Here is a 19,439-nt window from a genome sequence, read left to right as displayed (position 1 = left end):
GCCCTACTTCTTTTTTAAGTATGCATAATAATGTCATGGCTAGTAGCTACACTGTAAAACAACCATTTGTTGGTAGTCCATGTTATGACCCCTTTAACTCTAAACTAAAACAGGCTAAAAAGCATCATTACGAGCGAGCATTCAATTTAAATAAAAATAACACCAAGAAACTATGGAAACTGAACGAATTGTTGAACTCCTGTATCTGAACTTACCTTTAATGGCATAACATATAATCAGCCTAGTGATACTGCTAATGCTTTCTGCACTCACTTTTCATTGCCCTATAATTTCACAACCAAACTTGCACCGTTCTTCCTATTCATTTTATCCTTTTCCAGTCACTCCTGATGTGATGCACCAAGGATAACTGAAAATCAAAAAGGCTAAGACTGCATTTGTCATGCAACATTTGAAATTAGCTGCTCCTAAAAAAGCTGACATAATTAGCTACATAAGCAACCTGATTTTCACACTGGCATTTCTCTCAATATCTTAAAAAAAGCAGAAATCATATCTGTGTTTGAAAAAGAGGACAAAGAGCTTATATCTAATAACCGACCAATCTCCACACTTTCATTGCTTAGTAAGGCTATTGAAAAATTGTTTGCTTTAAAGGGACACTGAGGACAACTATCATACTTTTTTTGTTAGCAAGTTCCGATAGTTCGGCATTGTTGTCGCTTGTCCGGCGGGAAAAGAGGCTAAGAGACTTGGATTCCAAGTTGGGAAGCTTTTTCCTGCCGCTCTGTATCAAACTCTGGACTCTCTGATGATGTATCATCCGAAAAGCGACATATACTGACCTAAATGTCGACTCAGTGATTGCCGGCTGCGAGCGGTGCAGTCTAGCAGCAGCTGAAATGAAAACTACTGCCAGCTGGACGTTGAAGGCCTCTATCAGACACTGCTACTATTGCTTCATTTACGTTCGGATCCTGTTCTCGATCCCGACAACGTAGTTCTCGCAATGAACTGCAGCCTCCACTTTAACGACCTCAACGACCTCGCTCGCTTCGCTGACAAAGATATTATGGAAATAAGTTACGCGTCCATTTCAGTGTGACGTCTGTGGGGACCTGCCCTTCAGTCCCCTGTGTTTTTGTTTCATCTTTGTGTTTGCAATACTGTAAGTGAAATAACTTCTGTTTGGACACTCAGATTTCAGCAATTCTACTTGTACTGATATCTGGACAGATTGATGAATCCTTTGAACTGGATACTACGATTTTCTCTAACAACTTCTGGATAAGGCTTTTTCCCAGTAATGTCTTACCGTAAGGGGTATGCACTACAAAACAGCTCACAAGTTAGCTAAATACGCACTCTTCCGCGAACAACATTTCCTCGACCAACGACGCGGTGGACTACAGGAGGATAATTAGGTGCAGTGTTAGCACCTCCTACGCCCACGCAGATGCGCACATGGTCTCCGCACGAACCAGCTTCAAGCGAGAACCCCATGCTGGTTTCTAAAGCCTCCTTCGGACAGGTGTTGTGTGCAACGCAAACAACGTACTGCACGGCGGGAATGCCCACAGACTCGTCACACATTCCTGCTCTGGCGTGAGGAAGCCAGCCCTGTTCTTGCTCCAAAGTAAGCCCAAGAGTCTGTAGTAAAGGAATTGATAATGGCCACTCCCGTCTGGATCATTTCTTTGCAGGGCAAACCTGTACTTGGGGCCCATTCCAGCTGTTGCCCTTTTTGTGAAGAACTCACTAGATCTTTTCAACGATACTCACCATTTCCTGCAGCTAAAATAATTCATACTCGCCACTTGCTTGCAATGTGTTCATGCAGACTCACGGACCCGTCATTGTCAAGGCAAACTCATTATTGTTACTTAGACGCCATCATAGGCGTGCGCACAGGGAAGGGGGAGGAGGGGGGCAGGGAGTGCGGCCGCCCCATCTAATCATCAAAGGGGCCACCAAGTCTGCCCCATACCTTTACTCTTTCAGACTTGTCCCATCATTGTTTATAATAAAGTGCAGTGTTATGGCCATTCAGGTTTTCTGACGATACTGGTGGCCGAAGACCAATGATGTTGCATTCCAAGAACTCTTTACTTGCTCGGTCCCTTTGAGGCAAACTTTTCAGTTTTCTTGCAGTTAACAAAAAACAGATGTGTCATATTTCCTGTGGTTTACAGAGAATAGAACCGGAAGCGTGTTGTTACATTCATGCCTCAGCAGTGCAGAGACTGCCTTCCTCTGCCGATCTTGCATATGAAAGTAAAAACTACAGCTCAACAATATTTCGGATATATTGCAGTTCCATCACATTGAAATAAATGTTTTATAATCATTTCTCATCTTTGCACTCTGTTTTGACTGTAGGGGGCTAGGGAAGAGGAGGTTGGATGAAGGGGGCACTGCGCTGAAACTTGGCTGCCCCTCATAAGGAAGCCAAACCTGTGGGCTCGGTAGCTGTGCATCAGCGCAAGCTACTAATCCACTACTTTTCACAATGCAGGTATTTGCCCTCGCTGTGCAACTGCTTTTCGCCGCTCTGCCATCTGCCTCCCGTACATCAGTTTCGACCGCCGCCCCGAAGTTCCTTAAAAAAGGCCTTTCTCGCCGTTGCTGTCCCATCGCCTACCCTCATCGTCGCCAGAGGACATCATGTTGGACCATCAGTGGCCAGTCCCATCACCAAGAACATCATCTGATAATTCTATCAGCCATATAAATCCCCTGCTGTCATCGCCGCCTCTCTGTGGGCTTGGTAGCTGTGCATCAGTGAAGGCTACTAATCAGCTACTTTTCACAATGCAGGTTAGTAATAAGTTTTCCCTATTTGTTAAAAAAACCAGTATCTACTTTAATGCTGCTGCCGAGACCTCAGTGCTGCTGTAGTATTGTTGCCGAGTGTCCACGTGTTCTCCGTTTTCTTTTACTATTGTCAGGCGATGTTGAAACTAACCCAGGCCCCGACCGTTACGACAGCATAATTTCCGAGCTCCAAAAACTAACTACCGGACAAGCTACATTAATTTCCGATCTGCAGGACATTAAAGACCAACTGAAAACTATCGAAACAACCTTGACCGACTTAAACAAGCACATGGACACTCTAGAATCACACTATGCCACACTTTCTACTCTCCATTCTGAAATCGACGCCCTGAAAACACTAAACTTACCTGCAAGATCAACAAACTGGAAGCACGTATTGACGATGCAGAAAATCGGTCTCACCGTAACAATCTCATATTTTACAATATTCCTGACACTAACCCCACTGAAACATATGCAGACTCGAAAAAAACAGTCATTAGCCATTGCTCCACTCAACTAGGTTATGCCATCGAACCCAATCTAATCGAGCGTGCTCGCCGCCTCGGGTGCCGTTCTACTGATCGCACCAGGCCAATATCATCGTTAAATTCACCTCATCGAAAACTAAAGAAAGCATCCTCTCCTTAAGCACTAAGCTGAAAGGCACCAACTGCAGTTCCTTTCAAGGATTTTTCACACGCAAACGACGAAAGTGTGCTGGATTACTTTGAGTATTGCCTTGACCTTTTCATGGTTCTGACGTTGATGAATTATGGGAAAGGTTTAAAAAAATTTGCTTCCACTGCATAGACAATTTTGTCCCTACGAAACTGATGAAAACACGCCAGATAAATCCTTGGATCAGTCGAAACATGGTGTATCTTACGAGGACAATTAAACGGTTGAAACGAAGAGGATCCACTCGATCCATAATTCAATCTCTCAAATCGAACCTTACTGAAGAAATTCAGAAAGCAAAACGGTACTATTCTAAGCACAAACTGCCGGACTTTATTCATGACTCCCCCCAAAAGTTTTGGAATTATTTAGCAGAAAAGAAAAGGCCCATTAACCGAATTATGCATGAGGGTGCAATCCTTGTTGACAAAACTACCACTGCTGAGCACTTTAATAGACACTTCCATAGTGTATTCTCAAATCCAAATCCATGTAGGTTTCGTAGTGATGCATTTTGTTTTCCTGATCCAGACATTGTATCATTGCCAGGATTAACTTCACTGTTGTAAAAAAATCTTAAAACTAAGTCCACTTCTGGTCCGGATATAATACACAACATATTTTTGCAGAGTTATGCAGAAGTTATTACTAAATTTCTTTCAATAATATTTCGCACGTCGTTTGCAACAGGAAGACTGCCTTCTGACTGGAGGACAGCTTGTGTTGTGCCTGTGCCTAAAAAGGGTGACATGGCACTTGTTGCTAATTATCGTCCCATTTCACTCACTTCCCCTGGTTGTAAATTGGCAGAACATATTTTAGCTAACTACATAACCAAATTTCTAGATGACAATGGTGTACTTTCTTCTGTTCAACATGGTTTAGGAAAGGCTTATCAACTGTGACCTAATTAATATCGGTTATTCACAGCTTTGCAACAGTCCTGAACCACTCGGGGCAGGTCGATGCCATTTTTTTAGATTTTCAATAAGCTTTTGAAGTAGTGTCACATGCTAAACTAATATACAAACTTGAACTAATTGGTCTTCCTAAATTTGTAATCACGCGAGTTTCGTCATATCTCACCAACCGTGTACAGTTTGTTAGCATTGACGGTTATCATTCAAATTCTTTACCAGTTACTTCAGGTGTTCCACAAGGTAGTGTGGTCGGCCCGTTGTTATTTCTGATATATATAAATGATATCATTACTGTTATATCTGAACCGGCCCAAATTAGGCTCTTTGCTGATGATTGCATTTTGATAAACGAAATTAACAGCCCTAAAGACCAAATCCTCCTTAACTCTAGCCTCCAGAAAATTAACACATGGTGCAGTAATTGGGATAAGCAGCTAAATTCCTTGAAAACAGTTTTTATGAAAATCACCAACAAAAAAATTGTACACTCATTTCCTTACACCCTCCCATCGCATCCTCTTGTAGAAGTTAAGGAATATAAATACCTCAGTGTAACCATAACTAGTAATCTAAATTGGAGCAGTCATATTGCCAACACATGCTCCTCCTCCTACACAAAACTTTGACTTCTTCTCCACAAACTTAAAAACATTCCTTCCCAGATAAAGCAGTTAGCATACTACAAAGATCTGAGAGCTACAGAACTCTTTACTTTCCTCAAAAACGTTTCCTTTCCTCAAAACAGGTGCTTTGTCAAAAATGTCTCCTTTCCTCAAAACACACATTGTGGAAATATGGGGAGACAGCCTTCCATCCCCCCTTCTCCCACACCAGGGATGCAGCGCAGAGGGGTTCCTGCTCCAGGGAACAAAGGGAAGGAGCTTATGCTATTTATTACAATTGCCATCATCATCATCACTATCATTAACATACACAGAGCAGGCCAGCTAGCTACAAAACATCAACGAGGCATTCCTCGGAAATAGAAGGCTACGTAATAAGGGCTTCCGACTTACTGGCTGGGGCAGGGCCACGACTTCAGAGGCATCGGCGGCGAATGTTTGCAAGCACCGACAATGGCGGCCGGGTTTTCCCGTGCGCGCCGCATTCTTGGGGCAAAGCCATCCCCGAGCATTTGCTGGGGAAGGTGCTGAGAGCGCGCCTTTGCTGCGCTTACTTTGCTACCTGGAACCAGAAGTCCAGCAGCAAGGCACAACAGATCCCCGTGCACCGGCCACGGAAGGTGACGAGAGTGTGCGGCTGCAACCGCTCTTGACGCTGGCCGGATTCCGAAGAGAGCTTTAAGCGGTTCCGCGGAGTTCCACGCAGCCTTCGAGGTGGCGCTTCCGTCACTGTTTTTTCACTTCCCCCATCCTCGCCCAGCCAGTGCTGTCCTGACGCACAATGATGAAGGTGGTCGGCCGCGTCGAAACGGAGGGGGGAAACAGGTTCTGCACGTTAGCAGACTTAAGTGCCTTCAGAATTTCATTTGCAATTTAATGTAGTATTAATTTACCTAAGGTCCTGTTAAAGTCTCCTGAATCTGGGACCCTTGCCTGTATAATGATTTTATGTGCTCATCCCTCATGTACCCATAAAATTGTTATCCGATTTGAAAAATCACAACACGAAAGCAGAAATGCAAGTTTCAGATATCGTTGCAACAAATCTCACCACCAGTTGAACACCCCCACATCTCTGTCCAGGAAAGACGAGCAGATGCCTTTCAGCAGCAGCAGAGGGTGTTACCTGGCAGAGACCTTGAATTGGAAAAAAGGATTGTGGTTTCAGATTCACCCAGAAAATTGCTACAAACACTACACTTTGTATTCTGAGAAGTGAACTTTTCCAAAGTACAACAAAGCTGGATTAATCATAAGTGGACCTGACAAGCTTAGATAATGATGAGAGCACAGTTACATGGATACAGTAAACTACTCCTTGAATTGTTTCCTCAAGCTTGATTTGTCATGAACCAATGAGATGCACCAAGGTTTTAGATGTAATATATTTATGGGTACAGTTAACATATATGGCTACCTACAGAGGTGGTGAACAGCATAATCAGGCAATTAGATGTCTTTCGCCAACTTGTTTCCACAACAATGCAGGCTTTCATAATAGGGGACATAAAAGCTGCACCACAGATAACAAGTGTCAACACTTTCCAGGTTTCAGCTGATTTGTTCTTTAATGTCTAGCTGCCTGCACATTACGCACCTGCCCATTGATTCTCCTACCCTTTGCCCCAGGAGCAAACCTACTGCTGCCTATTAATCTATTAATCTGTTACCTCTAACATGAGCCATGTAGCACGTCTTACGCCAACATCAACTCTTACATGCTCCTCCTGCTGTAAAACTTAATGCATACAAAACCCTCGTGAGACCGTCCTTAGAGTACGCTGATATTATTTGGAGTCCCCACCAGAAATATTTAATAGGCAGATTAGAACGAATTCAGAACCCTGCAGTACGCTTTGTATACTCGAACTATTCCAGGCACTCTAGCATCTCTAACCTACTAAAGAAAGCAGATCTACACAGCCTAGCTCAGCGTAGAGTAGTATCAAGACTGAAGTTCTTGTACCTACTTTATCACGGACACTTCAACATAAAAAAAGAAACATACCTTCAGGAACCATTCTACCACTCATCAAGGACTAACAATACGAAAGCACTTCGTCAACCCACAAGCCACATTAATGTTCACAAATATTCCTTGTTCCCTTCAGCTATCCATTACTGGAATAAACTACCATCTACTGTTGTGAACTGCAGCACAGTCGAATATTTCTTACAACATGCTAATCACCTTGATCCAACATTTTCACCGTGATGCTTCTGTAATGATGAAATTGTATTGTGTATTTATTTGTGCATATATCTGTCTCCCTTGTTCGATCCGCCATTGTAATTTCTTTGTGCCTTGTATCCACTCCTACATGGGCCCGAGAAGGGCCTGCAGTATTTGCAAATTAAATAAATAAATAAAATTAAATGGGTCAATGCCCTCACCTCTTGGGTTGTCCCAAGTGTCACAGGTGAAAAGCTTTGTCGGGTTGTTCAGGAACGACAGGACATGAATCTGACGTCTGGTCACCACAAAAATCCTTAAAAGGAATGAAACCATGCAACAAAATGTTAGCTTTAGCCATGATGCCACTGCACACTGAATATAAAGCCAACAACTAAATCTGTGCTGCTCACTTGTGGTAAACAACTTTTAATAACACAACTCGCAGTAAAACGCTTTTGGACAGCAAAACACACTGCTGCACAGCTAAGCAGCCACGCATACACTGAAGGAAAAGGAGAACTCATCAAGTTTGAACAAAAAATGCCACATTACTTACTTGTCCCTTCTCAATCTAACAGCTAGGACTGTGTTTGGAAACGTGAACTCCATGACAAACCGCTTTGTCAAGTCGTCCCATATCAGCACTGAAAAATAAATTTCATAAAACAGCTTCATTACAAGACGAGCTCTGTCGGCAGCCTAATACCTCAAAGAAATGATGCATACCAGTATTGTCGGCAAACTTTGACCAGGGCCCACCTCCAACGACAGCTAGAAGGTTGGTGCGATGGAGCATCTCGCAGATGGCAAGGCTACCCACCTGCGACATGTCTGCGAGCAGAGAATTCGTAATCATCAGCCGTCAGTGGCGAACTAACTTAACCGAGCAGTGCGAAATACCCAAGTGTGCTTTCTCAGCTAGTGGTTCCACGTTGTAAATCCGCAACCCTGTGTCCATACAGCACGAGAAACAACCTGCAATAAAAACGGCACATTTTCCTGTAAACTACACACAATGCCACAGCGCGGGCTACACAAAGCGTCATGCGCTTCACCAGCCACGAAAACTGCCCGCTTGAATAGCACGTATTTTATTTTTCAGGATTTTTTTTTTTTGCTCGCGGAACACGTGCACGAACGCCGAAAGCACTGCTTTGAGTATGGACGTAGCTGCGGTCACCGTACAGTGCCCATAGAACTGCTCTTTGTATACAGCGTAAACAAAATCTTCGCCCCAAGCAACTGAGGGTCAAAGAGATCGACTGACGGATAAACAACTCGAACTCACCATGATCCTGGTTAAATTGAAGACTGAGGACCTTGCCTTCTGTGTAAGACATTCTATTACCAAAACTAACTCACCAAATAACCAGTCACTTAACTGTGAGCACTGACAGTTATCGACAGAGCGCAGCTGACAAGTTACGTAACGATGCAACCAGGCAAGCGCACAAGCAGCGTTGGCACAAGTCAACGCATCGACTCAGCTGACTCCGCCGACGACAAAGCCAGATCAGAATGAATTGCCATCGCCATCAAGCTTTGCGACTGGGGCGCAAATACTAAAATGTTAAATTTATAATTTTTATTTATTATCACTTTACTTGCCCATGTTTGAAGCTTATATAATTAAGAATCAAATATTATAAAGCTAAAAAATTTGCTGAAAGCGCGCTACTAGTTTCGGTATCGAAATCTAAAAGTGAGCTTTGTCTGCCGTTCGAGACGCTTTCTCATCTTTCTCAGAGTTTCTAACCTTTAATTCTAGGTCTATGTAAACAGCGAATATGTTTCTGATTACTTTGCATTGCAGCAAGATTCTGCTGAGAAGCAACACAGTTTCGGTTTCGAAATCTAAAAGCGTGTTGTGTGCTCCGTTTGATTATGTTGTTTCATCTTTCTGTCGAGCTTTTGGTCGCACATTTTACGTTATTTAAAAACAAGCAATATATTTTTAAATATTCTACAGTGCAACAAACGTTTAAAAAAAGTGTAATCCGGCTACCAGAGGTGCTGAAATCAGACTTTGGTTTCGAAATCTAAAAGCGAGCTTTCCCGTTCGAGACGCTTTCTCGTCTTTTTCAAAATTTTTAGTCTCTAATACTTGGTTCCTATAATTTGCTGCCTTCGCCAGCTAGTTCTGATCGACCTAGAATGTGAAAATTCAAATAATTTGGTAATAACACACTGCGCGATCGACTTTGTCGAGATCCTAGCGTCGTTGGACTGGTGTTGAAACGACACACTTATTGAAATTCGCGAAAATGAAAACATTGAATAAACCGTCGTGCGTGCTATATACTACCCGAGTCCGGTGCTTCGTCAAGCGCGGCACGGTGTGAACGCTGAAGGCACTGAAGGCGACTGGCGGCAGCTTTGTTTTTTTTTTTTTTGCGTGAAGTGATGCTCGGGACATTGTCCGGGTGATGAGCATCTGAAAATGGCCCCCCATGCGTTCAACTTAATTACGATCCCAAACACACGGAATATCGCTCCTAAACTTATGCTGAGAGCACGGCAGAATGAGAACGAGTCAATTGCAGGCGTTACTTAATTTTTGCACAGTTCACCACGCGACCGAACAGCAACGATGCGAAGTCAGAGACACGAGCCAATTAACTTAATAGATTTCAATGCAGAAACGCTATATAATAACCCAAGGAGCGACACGAGCTCGGCGGTATATAATTAGCCGCGAAGACGATCCGTCGCCGAACTTGCCTAGCTCCTCGGCCCCTGCCCGTCGCTTTCGTGACTATCTGACTGCAATAAACTTGTGGAAACTTAGGCCGCTTCCTTTTTTAATTCTGCCCAAAAACACGCAAGCGTGGCGCGCCCAGTGCGGTCCCGCTTTTTGCCTACACAACGAAAGTGGATGGATAAGGCTGAACCCTTTAAATCGGGTGGTGGTTCAAGCCACCTAGCCATGACTTAATTGTGAAATTTTACTCCTGTCTTGCTTTTAGCCACCAATCATATAACCTTCGCTTGGTTACTTCTACCCGCTTAAAATCTACTTTTCCTTCACTGTCCTTAGACCCCAATGCCTTGGGTAAATCAGCCCCGCTGCTTTCCACTGTACGGTGAAGCCCTTTACAGAAAAGTGCCAAATCTACAGCCGTTTCCTCCTCCTCTTCGCACACAATGCACACCGTGTCTATCTCGTGGTACCCGACTGTCTTAGTCCGCAAAACTCCCGTCCTAACCTCAAACAACAAAGAGCTTCCCCTACAATTATCATAGATATTTTCTTTGGCAATTTCCTGCTTAAACATCCTGTATGTTCCCAGCGCCGATTTCGTCAGCATCCCTAGCTGTTTTCCACAGAGCTCTCTCTGTTTCTTTAACTTTTTCTTAACCGATATATAATTGCTGATTTGCCTCCCTACTGCTGTCCAGATATTTGCTTCTCAGTTTCCTAGTTCGCTTTCTCTATTTCGTGGCAACATTCTTTATGTACAGGTATCTGAAAACTTTCCTAGCCCACTGCTTTTCCCCAATTTTTCTCAATCGCTCCTCAAATGCTATCTTACTGCCAGCTTCTCTGCTCTCGAACGACGTCCATCCCATATCACCCTGTACCCCTTGATTTGGTGTATTGCCATGCGCTCTCAAAGCTAGCCTCCCTACGCCGCATTGTTTGATTTGTAACCTTGCTTGGACATCTGGCCTCATGCTCAGGACCGCATTGCCGAAAGTCGGACTAGGAACCATCACCCCTTTCCATATCCCTCTTACCACTTCATACCTATTGTAATTCCACAGCGCCCCATTTTTCATGACAGCTGTAGTCCTACTAGCTTTTTCATTACATATTTTTTATGCTCTGTCATATACTCAGCACCATTATTTATCCACACCCAAAGATACTTGTACTCGATCATCCACTACTTCTAGCGTGAACTCCTGTATTCTATGCTCGCCGCCCTCATCATTAAATATCATGACTGCACCCGCCGCGGTGGCTCAGTGGTTAGGGCGCTCGACTACTGATCCGGAGTTCCCGGGTTCGAACCCGACCGCGGCGGCTGCGTTTTTATGGAGGAAAAACGCTAAGGCGCCCGTGTGCTGTGCGATGTCAGTGCACGTTAAAGATCCCCAGGTGGTCGAAATTATTTCGGAGCCCTCCACTACGGCACCTATTATTCCTTTCTTCTTTCACTCCCTCCTTTATCCCTTCCCTTATGGCGCAGTTCAGGTGTCCAAAGATATATGAGACAGATACTGCGCCATTTCCTTTCCCCAAAAACCAATTATCATTATCAGATTTTTCTTTACTAAACCTGAAACCTAATCTATCTCCTTCTGTACCACAAATGTTTATCAACTTCTGCAAATCTTCCTTGTTGTCAGCCATGTTTGCTGTGTTTTACAATAAACTTACCATTCTATCCAGCATTGTTCCTAGGTGAAGGCAGTCTTGTTGATTTGTCCTGCATATTTAGGTTTTTAAAGGAAGCAAATGTAAAATATAAAAAAATGAAAATATAGATTGGAAAAAATTTTTTCAATTAGATAAACAGACTTCTAGCCTCATGTTTGGCATATAATAGCCACAGTCACTTACGGTAAAACCCAACACAACACACAAAGGTCTCTCGGCTAAACATGCATGCATGGCTACTGAAAACATGAAGCATATGTCTTTATGCCATATTTACGCCAAGTTTCAGATTCCATTAGGAATGTGGCAAGATGGTATGATGTGGGAACAATATTATCTCTCTCGATCAAGCTTTCTACTGAACCATAGTCTGGTGAATTCACTTTCCAGAAAGCAAGAGCCCCATGCGGCACACAAAATACTGTGTCATTTGCATGGATCGATAGATATTTGATTTCACAGAAAAAGAAGAATCTGTTCTACTGATCTTGATGCATTGCTCCTTGTCATCCCTCCCTTTTGGGATTATTATATTCATGTACTCGCCACTTTATGCTGTACCCGCTCCCCTGCTAAAATGCTTCGGCGCTGCAGGGTGTACTCTAAATAAAAATAAATAAAATAATTTAATCTGACGAGGCTGTTCATGACATTTCCACAAGCATAATCTTATTGTTATTTCTATAATAGAGCAAAGCTAGGAGTTGTATTTTGTTTATAGACTATTCAATACAGGTGCACCAATTCTGCAACCTTCAATGCAAGGCTAATCTTGCCTGCCTCTTAACAACACCACAACTATTGCCACAATGTCTACATGTCCTTGACAAGAAGTGAAATGTTCATGTATGTTACTCTCTAAGTGGTACAAATTTTTTTCCTTACAAAAAGTAATTACCAGGCAGTGGCCTAGAAATTTTAACACGCACCTTGCATGTGGACGGTGCTGGGTTCAATACCCAGTGCTGCTGAGTAGGCACCAGCTTTCCTCAGGCCTTGTTTTAAGCTTCTATATGGCATCAAATGCTTTTGGAAAGAGTCTTTGACCTGACAATTTCTTCAACAGGCCAGTGATTCATTCCGCTATCCATAAACTTAAATCCGCTTTGTGTGATAAAACCATTTGTCGCACTTTTTTTCAATGTTTTCAGACAGGAAAACTACTGTTCCTTTGCCTTGGCAAGTACTATTCAAGCTAACGTACCCAAAATCAAATTTACATGCTGCAATAGAAAGCTGTATGTTACATATCTAATGTTGGTTTACCTTACACATAGCAGAGCCATCAAATATAAAAAAACAATTTTTTTTCACCGTGACCATATATCTTTTGAACTGTTAATTGCCCCTCAAGTCAACGTCAGACCATATATAAATCTTGAAAACAAGTATATTGGCACCTTCGCTGCAGCCTTACAGAACTTGGCTTACAAATGATACATCATGTAGCCCCATGATTAATAAAGAAACTAACCTTAACAGGTTTTTCAGTACAAAAATCTAGTGTGCAGCAACCACTATCAGAATATTTTCTGTAAGCGTTTTTGCATTTCCCCAGTGTCAACATGTGATATATGTGCATTCTGGTTTGCACGTGTCCTTTGGTAGGGAAGTGTGCTATGTGTTTTAGTGAACATTCATGAACGTTTACCTTAGGTGGTTGCATTTGACACTTTTATTTCTCTCTTCTGCTTCGTGCTCTGTATGTAATCTTTTTTCCTTTACTGCTTGCACTTGCTGTATGTCCGCCCCATATCATTGTGATGTAACGAAGTCTAACTCCACTTAATTGTATTACTGTAACACAACACACCTGATACAGACGGCTTAATTAGTAGTCTTGTAAACTAATATACAGCACATGCTGCCGATACTGGCTTGCATCAGACCCACACAGAGCTCTGGTATGACTCATATGAAATTATAAAGCATTCTGACATGCTGACGGAACAATGTGAAATATTCAGAAGTGTCTATAAGCGAAGCATTCACATTGTGTTTAGAGTACACTCAGAATTGTGCTTGATATATATGTAGTCTTTAAGGGCAACTGCATCACTTTTTGAGAATTCTGCACTATTCAAGGATTCAAATCTATTTTGGCTGTATAGGTAATTAGCATGCCATGAGTTTCGGCGCTAGCATTTCAAATAATGATGTAATCGACTATTATATTTTAGACTTCTCCTCACAACACCAAAGGAGTGCAGAGAAGCTTGGTGTGAGGTCATGGAAGGTAAGATTTCAAATTTCCGCTGTCGTCGACAGCACCCGGCGCCGAGTCTCATTGGATGCCACTGATTACAATGGTCGGCGGCCTTTGCTTTCAATGGCATTGGATTTTTTTCCTTGAAAGAGCGTTTATGCGTTAGAAATGTACTGATACCTTCGATGACCTCATGATGTGCCCCCCGCTTGGCGTTGTGCGCTGCGGAGAAGCTTGAGTGATTATGTCAGCATCTCAGATGCTAGCCCGAAAGGATTTCGCATGCTTTACTTTCAAGCTTCATACATTCGACCTCTTTAAGCTCATCTATTTATAAAACCTACGCAGTTGCCCTTTAAATGTCAAATTTGGCCAGTTTATGAAACATGTTATATTTGTGCCATTAAAATGCTGATGTTTGCAATCATCTGTTCCCTGAGTCTCCCTTGCTATTGAGTAAAGCTAGCTCAAGGGAGCGTGTCTTTTCTAGGCATATAACTTTCATCCTTGGAAGCATCTGAAATCATATCATTAGCCAAACTCCATCCATTGTAATATGAAGACCTCTCCAATATCCCTTCCGTTATAACCATGTTCTCCTGCTCTAGATGCGGCCACCTTATCGCTGCAATCTTCCTGATCTTACCCACCCACCTGACTCTCTTCTATGCCTGCCTTGTCTTGGAATACTTTCCTTTAGTATAATGGATCGTCAGTTATCTGTTCTCCACATTACATGCTGTGCACATTTCCTTGAGTTCAGCTAGCATATTCTTAACTCCTATTTGTTCCTTAACCCATTCGGATCTCTTCACACCCTTTACCGTTACCCCATCATTTTACTTCCCATACTTCACTGCATTGTTCTCAATTCGAATTCCACCCCCTTTTTCACCCTCAAAGAGTCTGCCTCATCAGCGAGTGCTAGCAAGATGCTATGCCTTCTTGAAGAATACTGGCTACCTGTTTTTCATAGCTTAATTGAGAATAACTGCCAAACACCCTACTCTTCTCCTCTTAGCATTAAAGGCATACTACCAAACGTCGCAATAAAAGTGAGACTCCCCAGGCCACTTCATTATTCTAGACATTTCAACACACATTTTGAGGACTGCCATGTGCCTCCGCATGCTTAGGAAAATTAACCAATTTTTCTCAATTTCAGTGTCCTTCTTTTCCCACACTAAACAGGAACAAGAATAACCTGGATGGTCTTCGTCGCAGTTCATTTATCCTCCACTGAAATCCTGCCGCCATGACCGGGAGCAGAACGCCAAGGCCGCTGGCGCAATGTGGCAATTCAAATTAGAAAAGTGGATAGAACAGCAACAGAATAATAAAACATTGAGAAAAGGATTCAAAGAAGAGAAAAACTTGCGAAGATACAGATAGGAAAATCTGTGTCTTGTTAATATCCTAGAAGAATCTGCTCAAGCATTTTGAAAAGCAGAACCCAAAGCTACCTTCACCCAGTCCAACCATTTCACATCACCGCATACATCCTTCTATGTGCAACCAAGTTATGCATTTGGCCCAATCCACCATTTCCAACTGCGGTTGTCACTTTATCAGATAAGAAACAATGATCTAATTGCTGCACAAGTAGACAAAAACAGTTCATAATCGAGGGTGCGCAAAGGATTAGTCAGAGTTTGCCTTCGTTTGAGGAATAACAGGTCGGAGATAGATGAGAGCCTGTGGCTTTTATTGCAGGCCGCATTGACGGGGAGTTTATTTTCAAAAACATGCGCAGATATGCAATTCACTTTATGCGACGGTAGCCAATGAAAGCTGGATAAACGGCCTGGCTTCAGAACATTTCAGTTCTTTCGTATTTGTAGGCATCACATGATCTTCATAACCTCTCAGAAAAACGATGCGAGAGGCACACACAAGGAACTTTTCATCGTTTTGACGAGCTTGAAGAGTCATAGTACCATCGAAGCCCTGTGCGCTGTTACAAATCGCACTCCATGAAATTGCTACGTGCGTCTGAATGTTCCGAGATGCTGTGAAAGAAATTTATTTTTTTTTCATGTGGTACAATGGAGAGCTGACCTAGCTGAGATAGTCTGCTAGTTCCACTAGCCGTGCACGGCAAAAAAGGATGATGACGATGGTGATGATTACGGCCTTGCCCTTTGAATAAGGTAGGTGTCGTTGGTACGGTGCCCAGCCACAGTGCGCAAAACACATGCACATAACAAATCACTCCCTACACAGAATGCATACACGCACATGAACACATACACCCTAATATGTACAACTGGAACAGAAACGACAGCAGTAGATCACGAGCTCAGTGGCCACTCCAGTGGCTGCTGCTACTTTACACCCCAACCAGTGTTTTTAGGTGCTCCTAGAATTGTCGGCACACAGCATGGAGTTTCCTACTACTAACTAGAGGGAAAGCTGGCGGCGCTGCACCTCAGCCCCCATGGGCTCTCAGAGCATCATGGGCTGGTGAGCTACTTGGTGCAGGACAGACAGATTTTTCCGGGAACACAGAGTGGTGTTAATAAGATGTCCCATTTCGTCCACGGCGCGCCCCTTGCACAGACGACTTCGGTGCAGATGTAGTGCACAAAAGCCATAGTAGCGAAAACACAATAGCACACGATGCCAATAAAAGGTTTTTGTTTCCCGAAGCGCCATTAAAAAACCTCTTAAAGTGTTTAAGCGACATTCTTTGTTGAAAACATTTTTCTTTTTAAAATTGCGCCTGTTAAGCACAAAATATTGGATTTTGTAGTGTACAACATTTGGCCAAAAGGAGAGCAAGCCATCGCTTATTTTGGGCAAACTTTACATTTACATGCTTTTCTGCTCGTTTGTTGCAATTTACAGACAGGGTATTGAATGCTAGGACATTTTTCATTATCAAACGTTTGTTTTTTCGTTATTTTTTGGCCAAAAGTTGTGGTTCTGCGGTCGGTAGCTCTCCGTCCCACGATGCTTAGAGCGCCCATCGTGGCTGAGGTGGTCTCGAGGAAGCTCCATGCAAATTCCCATAGACGGGGCGCGAGCTTTCCCTCTAGGTAATAGTAAGAAACTCTATGGCGCACAGCACCCCATCAATCAGCAGGGCGCTTCTTGATGGTCTCCACAGGGGCTCGGATATCATTTGCTGCTGTGACCGCGATACAATTCCCCTGGCTGGGTGCGCAATGAAGAAGACCCAAACGACTGTAGAATGTGACATCCATGGTGGACTAGAGTTGACAGCAGAACGCCAAGCGTTCCGTGGTTTCGTCTTCTTTCCAACACTTTCAGCATACCGTACTTTCCACTGTGTGATGAAATCAGTGCCAGTACTGTAGGGTCTCCAGAGCCCCCCACTCTTGCCTCAAACCGGAGGCTGCTGCAGCACTCATTGTAGAGCACTGTAAGCTGGGATGCCTATTTCTGCAGGCTAAACAGGAAGAATGAGGTCTTAACCTCTACTGCAGCCCACGACATCTTCCTATCTGAAGCCTCGATGCATGTGCAAAGCACTGTTTGCCACTTTGCTGAGAAGTTGCCTTCGACCCGCTCCCAAAAGAAGCCGCACTTCTTTCCGAGATGGTAGATGCCCTTTGTCCATTGGGTGCAAAGGCACACTGCGGCCAGGTGGTAAAACACTCGGCACGCACAACGAGTTCGAGGTATGCACTGGAAAAGACCCTTGTAGATTAGCTTATTCAACGCTTCTCGAGCCTCAAGGCCGGGCCGACCTAGGTCTCCCAGCAACTCTTCGTTCGCTACCTGGCCACCACAGCCAAGCGAAGTTCAGCCAACTTCGCGCTGTTGTCTCTCGAGCCATTCTCGTACTGTGCACTAGCAGGAACAATTCAGAATTTGCAAGTATCCACCCGGAGGTGTGGAAACTTCCACAGGGCGCCAAACACGTAGATTACCCCTAGAGGCATCAGCGACGCAGGAAAGACTGAACCCGCAGAGCAGCCTGTCCGATCTAGCCTCGTGAAAGCTGTACATGGATTTTCAGCGTGTACCTCCACTCCCAGCCGCCAAAACTCTGAACTCGGACAACCACCATCTTCTTGGAATTGAGCCGCAGGTTCAGACGCGTAATGTCATTTTGGCAGCTGTTTTGCAAACACTAGAAATCCTAGGAGGATTTCACAAGTACTAGATCGTCCGCGAAGGCTAAACACGGCAGTCAGCAGTTGTTATCCATACCAGCTGTCTAATGTAAGGCTCAGCAGCCCTCACTCGGGGCTACGGGTGGCGACGACGGGCACCCTAGGCGCAGACCTTCCTTCACTGCGATGGGGCCGTAAGACCGATTGAGGACCCGAACTGCACGACGACCGTGTTTTCCTTACACAGGCGTCCGATATTGGCCAGCAGTAGCTCCGGAAGCCTCAGGTAAGACAGGGAAGTAAAAGCATGGGCCCGGCATGGGGTACTTGTACGCTTGCTCGACATCGAGAAAACAGCAGCACGAACCGACGGCAGCCGACGGCCCGGACGAAGTTAATAGGACTCTACCAACCCTGCAGCTTCAGTCACTCGCTCACCCATTGTAGTCGCCGTGCCTTGAGTTGCGGGCGGTTGTTAAGAGATGGCGCTACTTCCCTATCTACGCCAATGAGGTGGGTGGTGTGGTGTCGCGGTTGGATGGATGGATGGATGGATACGGCTGAACCCTTTACATCGGGCGGTGGCTCAAGCCACCTAGCCATGTCTTGTGAAATTTTACTCCTGTCTTGCTTTTAGCCACCAATCAGATAACCTTCGCTTGGTTACTTCTAACCTCTTAAAATCCACTTTCCCTTCACTATCCCTAAACCCCAATGCCCTGGGTAAGTCAGCCCCGCTGCCTTCCACTGTAGGGTGAAGCCCTTTACAGAAAAGTATCAAGTGTTCAGCCGTTTCCTCCTCCTCTCCGCACGCAATGCACAAAGTGTCTATCTCCTGGTACCTGACTCTATACGTCTTAGTCCGCAAAACTCCAGTCCTGGCCTCAAACAACAAAGAACTTCCCCTACAATTATCATAGATATTTTCTTTGACAATTTCCTGTTTAAAGGTCCGGTATGTTTCTAGTGCCGATTTCGTCAGCATCCCTGTTTTCCACAAAGCTCTCTCTGTTCCTTTAACCTTTTTCTTAACCGATAATTGCTGATTTGCCCCCTTACTGCTGTCCAGATATTTGCTTGTCAATTTTCTAGTTCGCTTTCTCCATTTCGTGTCAACATTCTTTATATACAGGTATCTGAAAACTTTCCTAGCCCACCGCTTTTCCTCCATCCTTCTCAATCGTTCCTCAAATGCTATCTTACTGCTAGCCTCTCTGCTCTCGAAAGACGCCCATCCCATATCACCCTGTACCCCCTGATTTGGTGTATTGCCATGTGCTCCCAAAGCTAACCTCCCTACTCCCCGTTGCCTAATTTCCAGCCTTACTTGAACATCTGGCCTCATACACAGGACCGCATTCCCGAAGGTCAGGCTAGGGACCATCACCCCTTTCCAGAACCCTCTTACCACCTCATACCTATTGTAATTCCACAGTGCCCTATTTTTCATGACAGCTGCATTCCTACTAGCTTTATTCATTACATATTTTTCATGCTCTGTCAGATACTCAACACTGTTATTTATCCACACCCCAAGATACTTGTACTCATTCACTACCTTTAGCACGAACTCCTGTATTCTATGCTCG

General features: G+C 44.0%; 1 protein-coding gene across 1 annotated transcript in view; it reads right to left on the bottom strand.

The window, feature by feature from the left end:
- Positions 1-8,682, bottom strand: part of LOC144129427 (WD repeat domain phosphoinositide-interacting protein 4-like) — a 29,090-nt gene extending 20,408 nt beyond the window's left edge. Inside the window, exons 1-6 of the mRNA XM_077663576.1 lie at positions 8,467-8,682; positions 8,079-8,153; positions 7,905-8,009; positions 7,735-7,822; positions 7,397-7,491; positions 6,054-6,139 (exon numbers count right to left, since the gene is read on the bottom strand). Of these exons, the coding sequence (XP_077519702.1) occupies positions 6,054-6,139; positions 7,397-7,491; positions 7,735-7,822; positions 7,905-8,009; positions 8,079-8,153; positions 8,467-8,518 (501 nt within the window). The 5' untranslated portion in view covers positions 8,519-8,682. The remainder of the gene's footprint in view (positions 1-6,053; positions 6,140-7,396; positions 7,492-7,734; positions 7,823-7,904; positions 8,010-8,078; positions 8,154-8,466) is intronic.
- Between the last annotated feature and the right edge of the window lie 10,757 nt (positions 8,683-19,439).

The sequence above is a fragment of the Amblyomma americanum genome, chromosome 4 (assembly GCF_052857255.1).
Source record: "Amblyomma americanum isolate KBUSLIRL-KWMA chromosome 4, ASM5285725v1, whole genome shotgun sequence".
Taxonomy (NCBI): Eukaryota; Metazoa; Arthropoda; class Arachnida; order Ixodida; family Ixodidae; genus Amblyomma; species Amblyomma americanum.
This window is presented reverse-complemented; position numbering and strand designations above follow the sequence as displayed.